General features: G+C 72.2%; 3 protein-coding genes across 8 annotated transcripts; 2 read left to right on the top strand and 1 right to left on the bottom strand.

The window, feature by feature from the left end:
- Positions 1–109: 109 nt before the first annotated feature.
- Positions 110–2,502, bottom strand: ZBTB3 (zinc finger and BTB domain containing 3). Its single transcript, XM_075135210.1, has 2 exons — positions 2,017–2,502; positions 110–1,782 (listed from the first exon to the last, which is right to left on the bottom strand). The coding sequence occupies exon 2, from the start codon at positions 1,755–1,757 to the stop codon at positions 561–563; it is 1,197 nt and encodes a 398-aa protein (XP_074991311.1). The 5' UTR covers positions 1,758–1,782; positions 2,017–2,502; the 3' UTR covers positions 110–560.
- GANAB (glucosidase II alpha subunit) lies at positions 1,555–9,310 on the top strand. 6 transcript variants are annotated; one of them, XM_075135203.1, is made up of 25 exons: positions 1,555–1,643; positions 3,033–3,134; positions 3,225–3,333; positions 3,440–3,567; positions 3,667–3,846; positions 4,183–4,248; positions 4,636–4,735; positions 4,858–4,942; positions 5,034–5,130; positions 5,227–5,407; positions 5,481–5,634; positions 5,725–5,960; positions 6,033–6,159; positions 6,239–6,318; positions 6,555–6,698; positions 6,793–6,889; positions 6,965–7,066; positions 7,165–7,408; positions 7,499–7,563; positions 7,690–7,766; positions 7,871–7,945; positions 8,061–8,174; positions 8,252–8,364; positions 8,444–8,544; positions 8,623–9,310. In XM_075135203.1, exons 1-25 carry the CDS (start codon positions 1,606–1,608, stop codon positions 8,730–8,732), a joined length of 2,925 nt encoding a protein of 974 aa, XP_074991304.1. In that variant the 5' UTR covers positions 1,555–1,605; the 3' UTR covers positions 8,733–9,310. The 6 variants fall into 6 exon arrangements, with proteins under 6 accessions (XP_074991304.1, XP_074991306.1, XP_074991305.1 ...); XM_075135204.1 differs by lacking the exon at positions 1,555–1,643 and adding an exon at positions 2,620–2,688; XM_075135205.1 differs by lacking the exon at positions 4,183–4,248.
- A 141-nt stretch (positions 9,311–9,451) lies between these two features.
- B3GAT3 (beta-1,3-glucuronyltransferase 3) lies at positions 9,452–11,910 on the top strand. Its single transcript, XM_075135213.1, has 4 exons — positions 9,452–9,609; positions 10,451–10,631; positions 10,746–10,914; positions 11,541–11,910. Exons 2-4 carry the CDS (start codon positions 10,550–10,552, stop codon positions 11,893–11,895), a joined length of 606 nt encoding a protein of 201 aa, XP_074991314.1. The 5' UTR covers positions 9,452–9,609; positions 10,451–10,549; the 3' UTR covers positions 11,896–11,910.
- Positions 11,911–12,559: the final 649 nt, after the last annotated feature.

Here is a 12,559-nt window from a genome sequence, read left to right as displayed (position 1 = left end):
CAGACTGGGAGGGCACTGGGACAGACTGGGAGGGGACTGGAAGGGAGCGGGGTGGGACCAAGTGGCGGGTCTGGTGTGTGCCAGGACTGGGACTGGGTTGAAGGGGACTAGGACTGGGTTGAAGGGGAGGGGGACGGGGACGGACTGGGATTCGGCCCAGTTCAGACTGGGACGGGACTGGGGGGGGGGTGCCCGAGCTCCTCCGCTCCGCCAGGGGGCGCTACATTGACCGCGCCGCCACGGGGCGCATGCGCTCTGCCAGGGCAGGTGCGCTGCCGGCGCCGCTCGCCCATTGGACGGCGCGAGAGCCAATGGTGGCGGCGCGTGGGCGTGGCCTCAGGCTCCGCCCCCCCAGGGACCACCCGCTGCCCGTTTCCAGCGGCTCTTTATTCCCTCACGGTCCCACGTGACTGCCGTACACCCGCTCCGCCCCCCCGCCGCGGGGCTCCGCCCCCAACCCCTGGGCTCCGCCCCCCGCCGCAGAGCCCCGCCCCCAGCCCCAGGGCTCCGCCTCCCCGGCGCCCCCGGGTCCTGCCGCCCGCCGGCCCCGCCGTCCCCGCTTAGGGCGGGTTGTCGCAGTCGCGGTCGTGGTCGGCGTGGGCGCCGCCGCGGGTGGGCGGCCCGTGGCTGTGGGCCTTGCGGATGTGGCGGTAGAGGTCCCCGGACTGGGTGTAGCTGCGCAGGCAATGGCGGCACTCGTAGGGACGCTCCCGCGTGTGCACGGTGGCGTGGCGGCGCAGGGTGTAGGAGCAGGAGAAGGTTTTCCCGCAGGTGGGGCAGGTCGGAGCCTCCTCGGCGAAGAGCCCGAAGCCCCCGCGCCCCTCCAGCGGCGGCAGGAACAGCGGCTCCCGCAGCGCCGGCAGCCCGAAGGGCAGCGGCTCCCCCGAGGCCTCCCCGAAGGCCGCGGGCCGTGGGGCACGGGACGGCCCGGGGAAGAGGCCGGCGGGGCGGCGGGCGCCCGCTTCGGGCTCCTCGTCGGAGATGACGATGGCCTCCACCTTGACGGCGGCAGGGAGCAGCCCCCCCGGGGTGGCAGGTGCCCAGGGCCCAGCGCAGAGCCCCCCCGGGGCGGGCAGCTCGCCCCCGGGGAAGGCGGCGCGGGGAGCGGCCTCCGTCGAGCTGCTGGGGCTGGGGAGGGGGAGCTCCGGGGGGGCGGCGCGGGGCCAGTCACCCTCCATGCCGGGCTGCGTGGTGTCGGCCACGTCTACGCGGGGCACCGGCGGCTCGGGGGGGAGCACACCGGGCTCCTCGCCACCCCCAGCCTGGGGGGCCGGGCCGGGGAGGGCCAGGAGGGGTGCCCCGGGGCTGGGCGGATGCTGCTGGGGGGCGACGGGAGGTAACGGGGGGCTGCCGGGGGCATCTTCCTCCCGCTTGGTGCTATCGGCCTCGGCCGGTACCCGCGCTTGCAGCTTCTTCTTGCAGAGCTTGACGACGTCGTTCATGTGCAGGTAGCTGGCGGCCGCCAACACGTCCTCCAGCGGCGTGGCGGCCAGCGCCAGCCGCCCCTCGTACATGAACTCCAGCAGCAGCCCGAAGGCGGGCGGCGTCACGATCTCGCTGTTCAGGCAAACCAAATCGCCCTTGTCCAACCTCTCGGCGTAGCACATGTGGAAGAAGGCGCTGCAGGCGGCCAGGACGGCGCGGTGAGCCGGGAACGGGGCGCTCCCCACCAGCACGGTGCAGTCGCAGAGGAAACCCTGGGCCCGTTGCTCCCGCAGTCCCCGCAGCAGCTGCCGGCTGTGCTCGGGGAACTCCATGGTGTCCCGCGGGGGTCTGCCGGGCCTGCGGGGGGACAGGGAGGGCGGGCGGGGGGGGGGGGTCAGCCCCTCCGACAGGGCCGCAGGAGGCCGGTGCCAGGGCCCGGCCCGGTCGGGAGGTGGCAGGGCCGGCTCGGCGGGGCCCGGTCAGGCCCGGCGGGGCCCCGTCAGGCCCGGTCAGCCCCGCTGGGGCCCGGTCAGGCCCGTTCAGCCCCGTTGGGGCCCGCCCCGGTTCCGCGCCCCCCCCGTCCCCACTCACCACAAAGCAGCGGCCTGGCGACGCCCCGCCCCTCCGCGCTGATTGGCAGCCCGACCGGTTCGGCCGCTTCCGTTCCCATTGGCCCGATCGCATGCCGCTTCAACGGGAGCCGGGCCGATGAGGGTGAGCGGCGCCTGTTGATTGGCCGAAGCCTACCGCCACTCATGGCGGCGGGCTGCTGATTGGCGCCTCCCGGGAAGAGGCGGGCCGTGGTTGCCATGACCGCGGGGGCGGGGCGTTGCCGGGGAAGCGCTCAGCGGGCGGTGGGTCCCCGGGCCGGGAAGGTGTTGTGATTGGGCGTTCGGATGTGTCACTCAGCTTTTCCGCGCTTTCATTGGTCTGCCATCCCCCCTTTGCACGGTGTGTCCCCGCCTCTTCCCTAGCTCGCGCTCTGATTGGCGCGAGCTCCCGTCTCTCACCCCTCGCGCGCAAATCATGGGTCGGAGAGGGGCGGGGCTACGGTCTCCCCGGCAACCAGGTGAGCCGGGGCGGGGCGGGAGCGCGCGCGCGCCGGCGGGCCCGGAGCTCCGCCCCGCAGGATGGGGGGGAGGGGGCGTGTCCGAGGGCGGGTTGGAGGGCGGGGCTCCCCGCAGCCAATAGGACGCGGCGGCGTGGGGCCAGGGGCGGGGTGAAGGGTCAGGCTCGATCCAAGATGGCGGCGGCGCCGGGGCGGTGAGCGTGCGCCGGGGGGATCCTGCGGCCGGGACCCCCCTCCCCCCCCCCCACGGGCCGGACTCCTCCCCCACCCCCGGCGGGACCCTGGGGACCCCCCCACCCCCCCCCGGCGGGACCCCCGGGCCGCCCCCCCCCCCCCCCGAACCCCGCCGCCCGGGCCCCCCCAACACCCCAGGCCCGAGCCCCCCGCCACCAGCCCCACGTCCCCCCCGCGCTGTCCCGTTCCCCCTCCCCGCTTGGGCCCGGTATCCTCCCCACCCCCCCCCATCCCCTTCCCCGGGGAGGCGCAGCCGCGGCCTTGCCCTTCGCCCCGACCCTCCCCCGTCTCCCCCCTCCCGCAGGCGGCGGCCGGCGGCGCTGCTCTGGGCGGCCTTTTGCCTCGGGGCCGCCCTGGCCGTGGACCGGAGCAACTTCAAGACGTGCGAACAAAGCGGCTTCTGCAGGTGGGTCCGGGGCGGGGGGGTTCCCGGGGGTGGCGGGCAGCAACCGGGGTGGGGGGCAGCACTCAGCCCCCCCCCCGACCTCCCCCGCAGGCGCCAGCGGGGCCTGCAGCCCGGGCAGTCGCCGTACCGAGCCCTCCTGGAGTCGCTGCAGCTCGGCCCCGACGCCGCCAGGTTACAGCTCGTTAACGAAGCCACCAAGGTCCGTTACGGGACCCGGGGGTGGCGGGGGCGGGGGGAACACACAGGGACGTGGGGGGGGCTGGCGGTGTCCCCGCTGACACCCGCGTCCCCTCCCGCCGCTGCAGGTGCCGCTGCTGCTGGAGCTGTGGGGGCTGCAGGGGAACGTCACCCGCATCCGCATCAAGGAGCTGAACCCGCCGCGGCCGCGGTTCGAGGTGCCGGATGTGCTGGTGGCGGAGCCGCCGGTGGAACGGTGAGCGCTGGGTGGGGATGGGGGGGCGGGCGTGGGTGTTGAGGGGAGGGGGGGGGACGGGGAACGCAGCCGCTTTCAGCACCCCCCTTTTCCCGGCAGGTTGGCGGTGACGGGACGGGACGAGGGGAGCCTGGAGCTGTCGCTGGGTCCCACGGGGCACCGGCTGCTGGTGACGGAGAAGCCGTTCCGTATGGATCTGCTGCAGGGCCGGGAGCTGCTCTGCAGCGTCAACGCCCGCGGCCTCCTCTTCTTCGAGCATCTCCGACGCCGACGGGACTCGTGAGTACGGCCGGGGGGGGCGGCTCTGCGGCCGGGCAGGCGGGACCGGCCCCCCCCCACCCCCCCAAGGTTCCCCCGCACCCCAGGGCACCCATTAAACCCCCCCTTGGGGTGCCCGGCTGTCCCCGCTCCCCACCGGTGAAGGTAAACCCCAGGGAAGGGTGGGGGAACGGCAGCGCTCTGAGAGCCCCCCCCAAAAAGAGGGAGGGCAGCCCGCGGGGAAGGGAGGGGGGAGCCGGGCCGGGCTGCGTCCGTCTGTCCGTCCGGCGGCTCCTCGCACTGACTCTCGCTGTGTTTCTGTTTCTGGCTGCGCTTCCCCCCCTGCCCGCGCCCCAGTTTCTCGGATAAAGTTAGTAGCTCGGTCGGTAGCTTGTGGGATAAGATCAAGACCCTTTTCCATAGGTAAATCCATGGCTTCTGCTGCTGTCTCTGCCCCCCCCTTTGCCCCCACCCCCCCCCGGGCCCCCAGCGGGAGCCCCGGCCACGGGGCAGCGTCCCCGTTCCCCCTCCCTGGGCCAGGCAGGCCCCGGCGGGAGGGAGGAAGAGGAGGAGGAGGGGGTCGTCCCCCCAGAAGCGAGGAGCTGCCCCCCCCGCCTCTCCCCGAGCGAGCTGGGGGGGTGGTCGGGGTGCTCCCCCCCCCCTCAGGGACCCCAGTGAGCGCCTGCCGGGGTGTCCCGCGTCCGTGTGTCCCCCCCACCGCGAACCCGCTGCGTGCGTGACTCCTGCCTGCGGCGACCGGGGTGCCCCGGCACCCCATAACCACCCCGCCCCCCCCCCCCCGGCCCACAGGGACACCCCCGGGGACCCCCCAGCGGAGGAGGGGGCGGCTGCCGAAGGGCAGGAGGAATCCGCCGCCGGGACGGAAGACGCCGGCAATCAGAGCGAGAAGGTATTACGGGGGGAGGGGGGGCTCCGGGCGAGGTGCTGGGGGGCCAGCAGGGAGATGGGACCCCCCTCTTTTGGGGGAGCGCCCCCCTCTCTCCCCATCCCTAACGGGGTCCGGCTCCGCAGCCCACGGAAGCCACGGCCGAGGCCACGGAGGAGCCGGGCTCCTGGGAGGAGACGTTCAAGACGCACACGGACACCAAACCCAACGGTGAAACCCGTCCCGGGGCGGCGGGGGGGATGCGGGCCAGTTTTTGGGGGGGGGGGCTCCCGTTCTCATCCCCTTCCCCATCCCGCCGCAGGACCCACCTCGGTGGGGCTGGATTTTTCCCTCCCCGGTTTCGAGCACGTCTACGGAATTCCGGAACACGCCGAGAGCCTGCGGCTCCGCACCACCGAGTGAGCGGCGGGGGAGGGCGAGTTGAAGGGTGGGGGGTGGGGTGACGCTGCGAAGGGGAGGGGGGGGTGACGCTGACCCGCCTGGCCCTCCCGCAGGGGGGGGGACCCCTACCGCCTCTACAACCTGGACGTCTTCCAGTACGAGCTCTACAACCCCATGGCGCTTTACGGTTCCGTCCCTTTCCTGCTGGCGCACAGCGCCCGCCGCACCCTCGGCATCTTCTGGCTCAACGCCGCCGAAACCTGGGTCGATATCAGCTCCAACACCGCCGGCAAGGTGCGGGGCGGGCGGTTGGGTGGCGGGGGCGGGGGTCCGATGGGGGTCCTGATGCCCCCCTCCCCGCCCGCAGACTCTTTTCGGGAAGCTGCTGGATTACATGCAGGGCGGGGGCGAAACGCCGCAGACCGACGTGCGCTGGATGTCGGAGAGCGGCATCGTCGATGTTTTTTTGTTGCTGGGTCCGACGCCCGCCGCCGTGACGGGGCAATACGCCGCCCTCACCGGTACGCGACGGTGGCGAAACGGGGAGACGAGGGGGTGCCGGGGACCCCGCTCTGAGCTCCGCTGTCGTCCCCCCCCTCCCCGTTTTGCAGGTACCCAGGCGCTGCCCCCCCTTTTCGCCTTGGGTTATCACCAGAGCCGCTGGAATTACAACGACGAGGAGGACGTGGCGGCGGTGGAGCGGGGGTTCGAGGAACACGCCGTCCCCTGCGACGTCCTCTGGTTGGACATCGAACACGCCGACGGCAAACGTTATTTCACCTGGGACCCCAGCAAATTCCCCCGGCCCCGCGCCATGCTGGAACGTTTGGCCGCGAAGAAACGCAAGGTGGGGGGGGTAAAGGGTGGGGGGCTGCGGGACCCCCTCCGCGGGTGCTGATGTGTCGTCCCCCCCCCCAAGATGGTGAGCATCGTGGACCCCCACATCAAGGTGGACAGCGGGTATCGCGTCCACAACGAGCTGCGCTCCCGCGGTTTCTACGTCAAGACGAAGGACGGCGGCGACTACGAGGGCTGGTGCTGGCCGGGTGAGCGGGGTGGGGGGGTCTGGGGGGGGGGGGGGTATCCAGCGGGGGGCCCCCACATTGACCCCGTCGTTATCCCCAGGTTCCGCCGCGTACCCCGACTTCACCAACCCCGAGATGCGCGCGTGGTGGGCTTCCATGTTCGCCTACGACCAGTACGAGGTGAGGAACCCCCCCAGTATCGCCGTCGGCCCCCCCAATATCGCCGTCGGCCCCCCCAATATCACCGTCGGCCCCCCCAACATCACCATCAGCCCCCCCAGCAGGCGTGTGGCCCCCGTCGTCCCCCTCGCCGCCCTCCTCCTCTCAAATCACCACCTCCCCCTCTCGCTCGTGTCCCCCCCAAGCTCCTGTCCCCCCCTCCCCCCCCCTTTCACGTTGCCCCCCCCCAATTTCAGGGCTCGACCGAGACCCTCTTCACCTGGAACGACATGAACGAGCCCTCGGTCTTCAGCGGCCCCGAGGTGACGATGCACAAGGACGCGGTTCACCACGGCGGCTGGGAGCACCGCGACCTCCACAACCTCTACGGGCTCTACGTGGTGAGCGCCCTCCCCCACCCCAGGAACCCCCTCCCCCCACTCTGGGGGTCCCTCACCCCCTTTTTTTTTAATTTTTTTCCCCCCCTCCCCGCAGCAAATGGCGACGGCCGAGGGGCAAATCCAGCGCTCGGGCGGGCAGCGCCGACCCTTCGTGCTGAGCCGGGCTTTCTTCGCCGGCTCCCAACGTTACGGTGAGGGTGGGGGTCCCCACCAAAAAACCCCCCCCTGTTTTACGTACCCCCACCCTGACGCCCCCTTCCCCGTAGGCGCGGTGTGGACGGGCGACAACACGGCCGAGTGGGAGCACCTCAAAATTTCCATCCCCATGTGCCTGAGCTTCGGGCTGGCCGGGCTCTCCTTCTGCGGCGGTGAGCGGGACGCGCGCGGGGTCGGGGTGCGGGGGGGCCGGGCGTCACCCTAAATCCCCCCCCCTAAATCCCCCCCCTCCTTTACCCCCCCCCCATAGCGGACGTGGGGGGTTTTTTTAAGAACCCCGAGGCGGAGCTGTTGGTTCGGTGGTACCAGGCGGGGGCTTTCCAGCCGTTTTTCCGCGCCCACGCCCACCTGGACACGGCGCGACGCGAGCCCTGGCTTTTCGGGGAGGAGAACGCGGCGTTGATTCGCGCCGCCGTCCGTCAGCGTTACGCTCTCCTGCCCTTTTGGTACACCGCTTTTTACCGTAGCCACCGTCACGGCTTGCCCGTTATGAGGTGAGGAGGGTGCGGGGGTCCCTGGGGGTCCCCCTAAAATCCTCCTTCAGGTCCTTGACGCCCCCCTCGCCCCCTCCCCAATTCCCGCAGGCCGCTGTGGATGGAGCACCCCGAGGACGCCGCCACCTTCGCCATCGACGACGAGTACATGATCGGTGAGGGGGGGGGGGTTACCCCCACCCCTGAGGTGTTCTCACCCACATCGGGGGTCCCCCCCATCCCTACCGGGGTCCCCCCTACCCCGGCGCTGACCCAGGACCCCCCCCCCTTTTTTTCCGCAGACAGGGCGCTGCTGGTGCACCCCGTGACGGAGCAGGGCGCCCGTGGGGTGCAGGTCTACCTGCCCGGCAAGGGAGAGGTAAGCTTTTGGGGGGGGGGGAGGGGGTCTGCAGGTCTGTAGGCTTGAGGGGGGGGCTGTGGGGGTCCAGCCCCCCCCCCCAAATTCCTCTCTGGTACCCCCAGGTTTGGTACGACGTGGCCTCGCACCAGAAGCACCACGCGCCCCAGACGCTCTACGTGCCGGTGACCATGAGCAGCGTGGGTGACGGGGCTGGGGGGGTTTTGGGGGGGGCTCTGCGGGGTCTGGGGGGGTCTGCGGGTTTTGGGAAGTTGGGGGGGCCAGGCCCATGTCCCCCCCCCATCTCCACCGTAGGTGCCGGTGTTCCAGCGCGGCGGGACGGTGGTGCCGCGGCAGGAGCGGGTGCGGCGTTCCACCGAGTGCATGCGGGGGGATCCCTTCACCCTCTACGTGGCCCTCAGCCCCCAGGTGAGCGCAGACCCCCCCCCCCGCAGCCCCCCAAACTCCCCAGGTGCCCCCCCTGACCCCCCCCTTGTCCCCCCCAGGGCACGGCCGAGGGCGATCTCTTCCTGGACGACGGGGAGAGCTTTGACTACGAGACGAAGGCGCGTTACCTGCACCGGCAGTTCACCTTCGCTGGCAACACGCTGACGGCCAGGTACCCCCCCCCCTCTAAATCCCCCCCAAACCCCCTCCAACCCCCCCCCCGGACCCCCCTATTTCTCCTTTCCCCCCAGTTCGGCGGACCCCCGGGGTTCCTTCGACACCCCGGCTTGGCTGGAGCGCGTGGTGATCCTGGGGACGGGGAAACCGGCCGCCGTCGTCCTCCGGCCTGCGGGTGAGTAGGGGGGCTCAGGGAGGGGGGGGTCCTGGGGCTGGATGCACCCCCCTAAACCCCCCCCAACTCCCCCCCCAGACGGCCCCGAGACGCGCCTCGACTTCCAGCACGAGGCCGAGACCTCCGTCCTCACCCTGCGCAAGCCGGGGGTCCGCATCGGCGACGACTGGGCCATCGTCCTGCGATAATGCAGAGGGGGGGGGGGCTGCTGCTGCTGCTGGGGGGGGGTCCCCCCTCTCCCAGGACCCCCCAACAGTCCCCCGGGACCTCCCCCACCCCGGGGGCAGGGACCTCCCCCAGTGCCCCCTTGGCTGCTGTAGCGGGGGTTTGTCCCCTGGTTGGTTTGGGGGGCTGGGGGGGGGGGGGGGGAGGGGGCGCTGCCTCTGACACCCCCCCCCCCTTCCCCCCAAGTCTGGGGGACGCTGCGCTGGTGGGGGATGGGGACCAAGGCTCTGCGTGCCCCCCCCCCCCCCCATTTCTGCCCACACCCGTACCCCCCTCCCCTTTTTCCTCACTCCTTCCCCTCCCCCCGCTCTTCCTCCCCCCCCCCCCCCCCGTTTTGTCCCCCCAGCGAGCGGGGGTCGCTGGGGTTTTGGGGGAGCCCCCTCCCCTCATCCTCCCCCCTCTCCCAGCACATGGGGCCTGCAAGGAGGGGGGGGTCAGAGCGGGGCCCCCCCCCTCCCGCGGCTGAGCGGGCCGGGGGGGAGGGGCGGCCCCGCGCGGAGTTTTGATAAAAGACAAATAAAACCAGGAAAAAAAAAAAAAAGGTGTTTTGGGGTTCCCCGGGAGGGGGTCAGACCGGAACCCCGTAGCTGGGGTACGGGTAGCGGCCGACCCCGCAGGACGGACCGCGACCGGAAGTGGCAGCCGGAGCGTGGTGGGGGCGGGCCGGAAGTGGCGGCGCGGACCGGAAGTGCCGGCCTGCCCGGCCCGGCCCGGCCCGGTCCGGCGGAGGCTTCGCGGCCCCGAACCGGTCCCGGTTCCGGTTCCAATCCCGGGCCCGGCCCCGACCCCGGCCCGGCCCCCGTCCAGCCCCGGCCCCCGTCCAGCCCCGGCCCCGCCGCGGTGAGTCTCGGCCCCGTCGCCGTGGCAACAGCGCCACGTCCGCACTCGTTTGCTGTGGGGACTGGGAGCACTGGGGAGGTGTTTGGGGGACTGGGGGGAGCACTGGGAGCACTGGGGGGGGGCGTTGGAGGCACTGGGAGGGATGTTTGGGGGCCTGGGGGAGCGCTGGGGGTTTTGGGGGGCACTGGGAGCGCTGGGGGGGCGTTGGAGGGATTGGGGGGGAGCACTGGGGGGGGCTGGGAGCACTGGGGGGGTTGGGGGAAGCGCTGGGAGGTTTTTTGGGGGACTGGGAGCACTGGGGGGCACTGGAAGGACTTGGGGGGGTTGTTGGAGGGCACTGGAGGGAGCACTGGGGGAACTGGGAGCACTGGAGCGGGTGTTTGGGGGACTCTGGGAAGCGCTGGGGGGTTTTGGGGGGGACTGGGGGAACTGGGAGCACTGGAGCGGGTGTTTGGGGGACTCTGGGAAGCGCTGGGGGGTTTTGGGGGGACTGGGGGAACTGGGAGCACTGGGGGGGGGGGGTTGGGAGACCGGGGGGAGCGCTGGGGGGTTTAGGGGAGACTGGGAGCACTGGGGGTGTGTTGGAGACACTGGGGGGAGCACTGGGGGGACTGGGAGCACTGGGGGTGTGTTGGGGGGACTGCAGGGACTGTTGGGGTGACTGGGAGCTATGGGAGACACACAACACATTGGTGAGGGTTACTGGGATGTACTGGGAGGGACTTGGGGAGGTGCTGGGGTGGGGGTTGGTACTGGTTATACTGGGGGGGGGGGGTGGGAAAGGCCCTGAGCAGAGCGTGCTGGGGGGCTCTGGGGCAGGACCTCTCTGAGACCCTCCCAGACCCCCCAGGCCCCCCCTGGACCCCCCAAGACACCTCAGGACCCCCTTGAGACCCCCCCGGACCCCCTGAGACCCCCCCGGACCCCCCCCAGCGCTGCCATGAGGGTGAAGCTGAAGAACGTTTTCGTCGTCTACTTCGTGGTGTCGCTGGTGGGGCTGCTCTGCGCCCTGCTGCAGCTCGGTGAGGGGGGGTCCGGGGGGGCCCGGGGGCAGCTCGGGGGGTCCCTGCCCCCCCCCTCGAGCCGCCGTGGGGTCCCTGACCCCCCCCCCCCTCCGTATCTGTTCCCCCCCCCAGGGCAGCCCTGCGACTGCTCCCAGCAGCTCCGGGCCGAGCGGCGCCGGGACCGGGACCGGGACCGGCTGCTGGCGGAGCTGCGGGGTGGGGGGGCCCGGGGGGGGCCCCGGGCGCAGGGGGGGGGCCGGGCCCTGCCCACCATCTACGTGGTGACCCCCACCTATGCCAGGTGAGACCCCCCCCCCCAATTCCCCCCCAATCCCCCTGGTCTGGCCCCGCCAGACCCATTTCCCCCCAACAACCCCAGTTTGATCTGAGCCCCCCCCCCCCCCCCCCAAACCTCCTTGGCCTCACCGGGCCCCCGCAGCCCCCCAGGACCCCCCACAACCCCCCCAGGACCCCCCGCAGCCCCCAGGACCCCCCACAACCCCTCCAGGAACCCCCACAGATCCCCAGGACCCCCCGCAGCCCCCTCAGGACCCAACCCCAGCCCCCCAGGACCCCTCCCCAACCCCCCAGGACCCCCCGCAGCCCCCTCAGGACCCCTCCCCAGCCCCCCAGGACCCCCCGCAGCCCCCCAGGACCCCCCGCAGCCCCCCAGGACCCCTCCCCAGCCCCCCAGGACCCCCCGCAGCCCCCCCCGGACCCCTCCCCAGCCCCCCAGGACCCCCCGCAGCCCTCCTATGCCCCCCTGCAGCCCCCCAGGACCCCCCGCAGATTCCCAGGATCCCCTGCAGCCCCTTCAGAACCCATCCCCAGCCCCCCAGGACCCCCCGCAGCCCCCCAGGACCCCTCCCCAGCTCCCCAGGACCCCCAGCAGCCCCCCCCCCCAGCCCTGTTTCCCCCCCCCCCCAGGCCGGTGCAGAAGGCGGAGCTGGTGCGGCTGTCGCAGACGCTGCTGCACGTGCGGGCGCTGCACTGGGTGGTGGTGGAGGACGCGGCGGCCCCCACGGCGCTGGTGGGGGGGCTGCTGGCCGGCAGCGGGGTACCCTTCACCCACCTGAACGTCGAGACCCCCCCCGAACGTCGCCGCCAACCCGGGGACCCCCCCTGGCTGCGCCCCCGCGGCGTCGAGCAGCGTAACCGGGCGCTGCAGTGGCTGCGGGAGACGCGGGCGCCCGGCGAGAGCGGGGTGGTCTACTTCGCCGACGACGACAACACCTACAGCCTGCGCCTCTTCGAGGAGGTGGGGACCCCCCCGAGCCCCTGACCCCCCCCACAACCCCCTGACCCCCTCCTAGAACCCCCTAACCCCCCCCGAACACCCCCTAGAACCCTCCAACCCCCCCCCAGAACCCCCCAACCCTCCCCAGAGCCCCCTACCTCCCCCAGAATCCCCTAACCCCCCCCAGAACCCTCTGACCCCCCCACAACCCCCTAAACCTGTTCCAGAACCCCCTAAACTCCCCCCAGAACCCCCTAACTATCCCGCAGAGCCCCCTAATCCCCCCCAGAACCCCCTAAACCTCCCTCAGAATCCCCTAAACCCCCCCAGAACCCTCTAACCCCCTCTAGAACCCCTCAACCCCCCCCTCAGAAGCCCCTAAACCCCTCCCAGAACCCCCTAACTCTCCCCAGAGCCCCCTAACCCCCCGAACCCCTTGAACCCCCCAAGAACCACCTGCCGCCCCCCCAGAACCTCCTACCCCCCCAGGACCCCCTAATCCTGCTCCATAACTCCCTAAACCCGCTCAGAACCCCCTAAATCGCCCTCAGAATCCCATAAACCCCCCCCGAATCCCCTAAGCCCCCCTAGAACCCCCTAACTCCCCCCCAGAACCCCCTAAATTCCCCTCAGAATCCCCTAAACTCCCTCAGAACCACCAACCCTCCCCCCAGAGCCCCCCAATTACCCCCAAATTCCCCCAGAGCCC

Source organism: Calonectris borealis, chromosome 37 (assembly GCF_964195595.1).
Source record: "Calonectris borealis chromosome 37, bCalBor7.hap1.2, whole genome shotgun sequence".
Lineage (NCBI taxonomy): Eukaryota > Metazoa > Chordata > Aves > Procellariiformes > Procellariidae > Calonectris > Calonectris borealis.
Note: the sequence above shows the minus strand (reverse complement) of the source record. Positions and strands in the feature narration are given on the sequence as shown.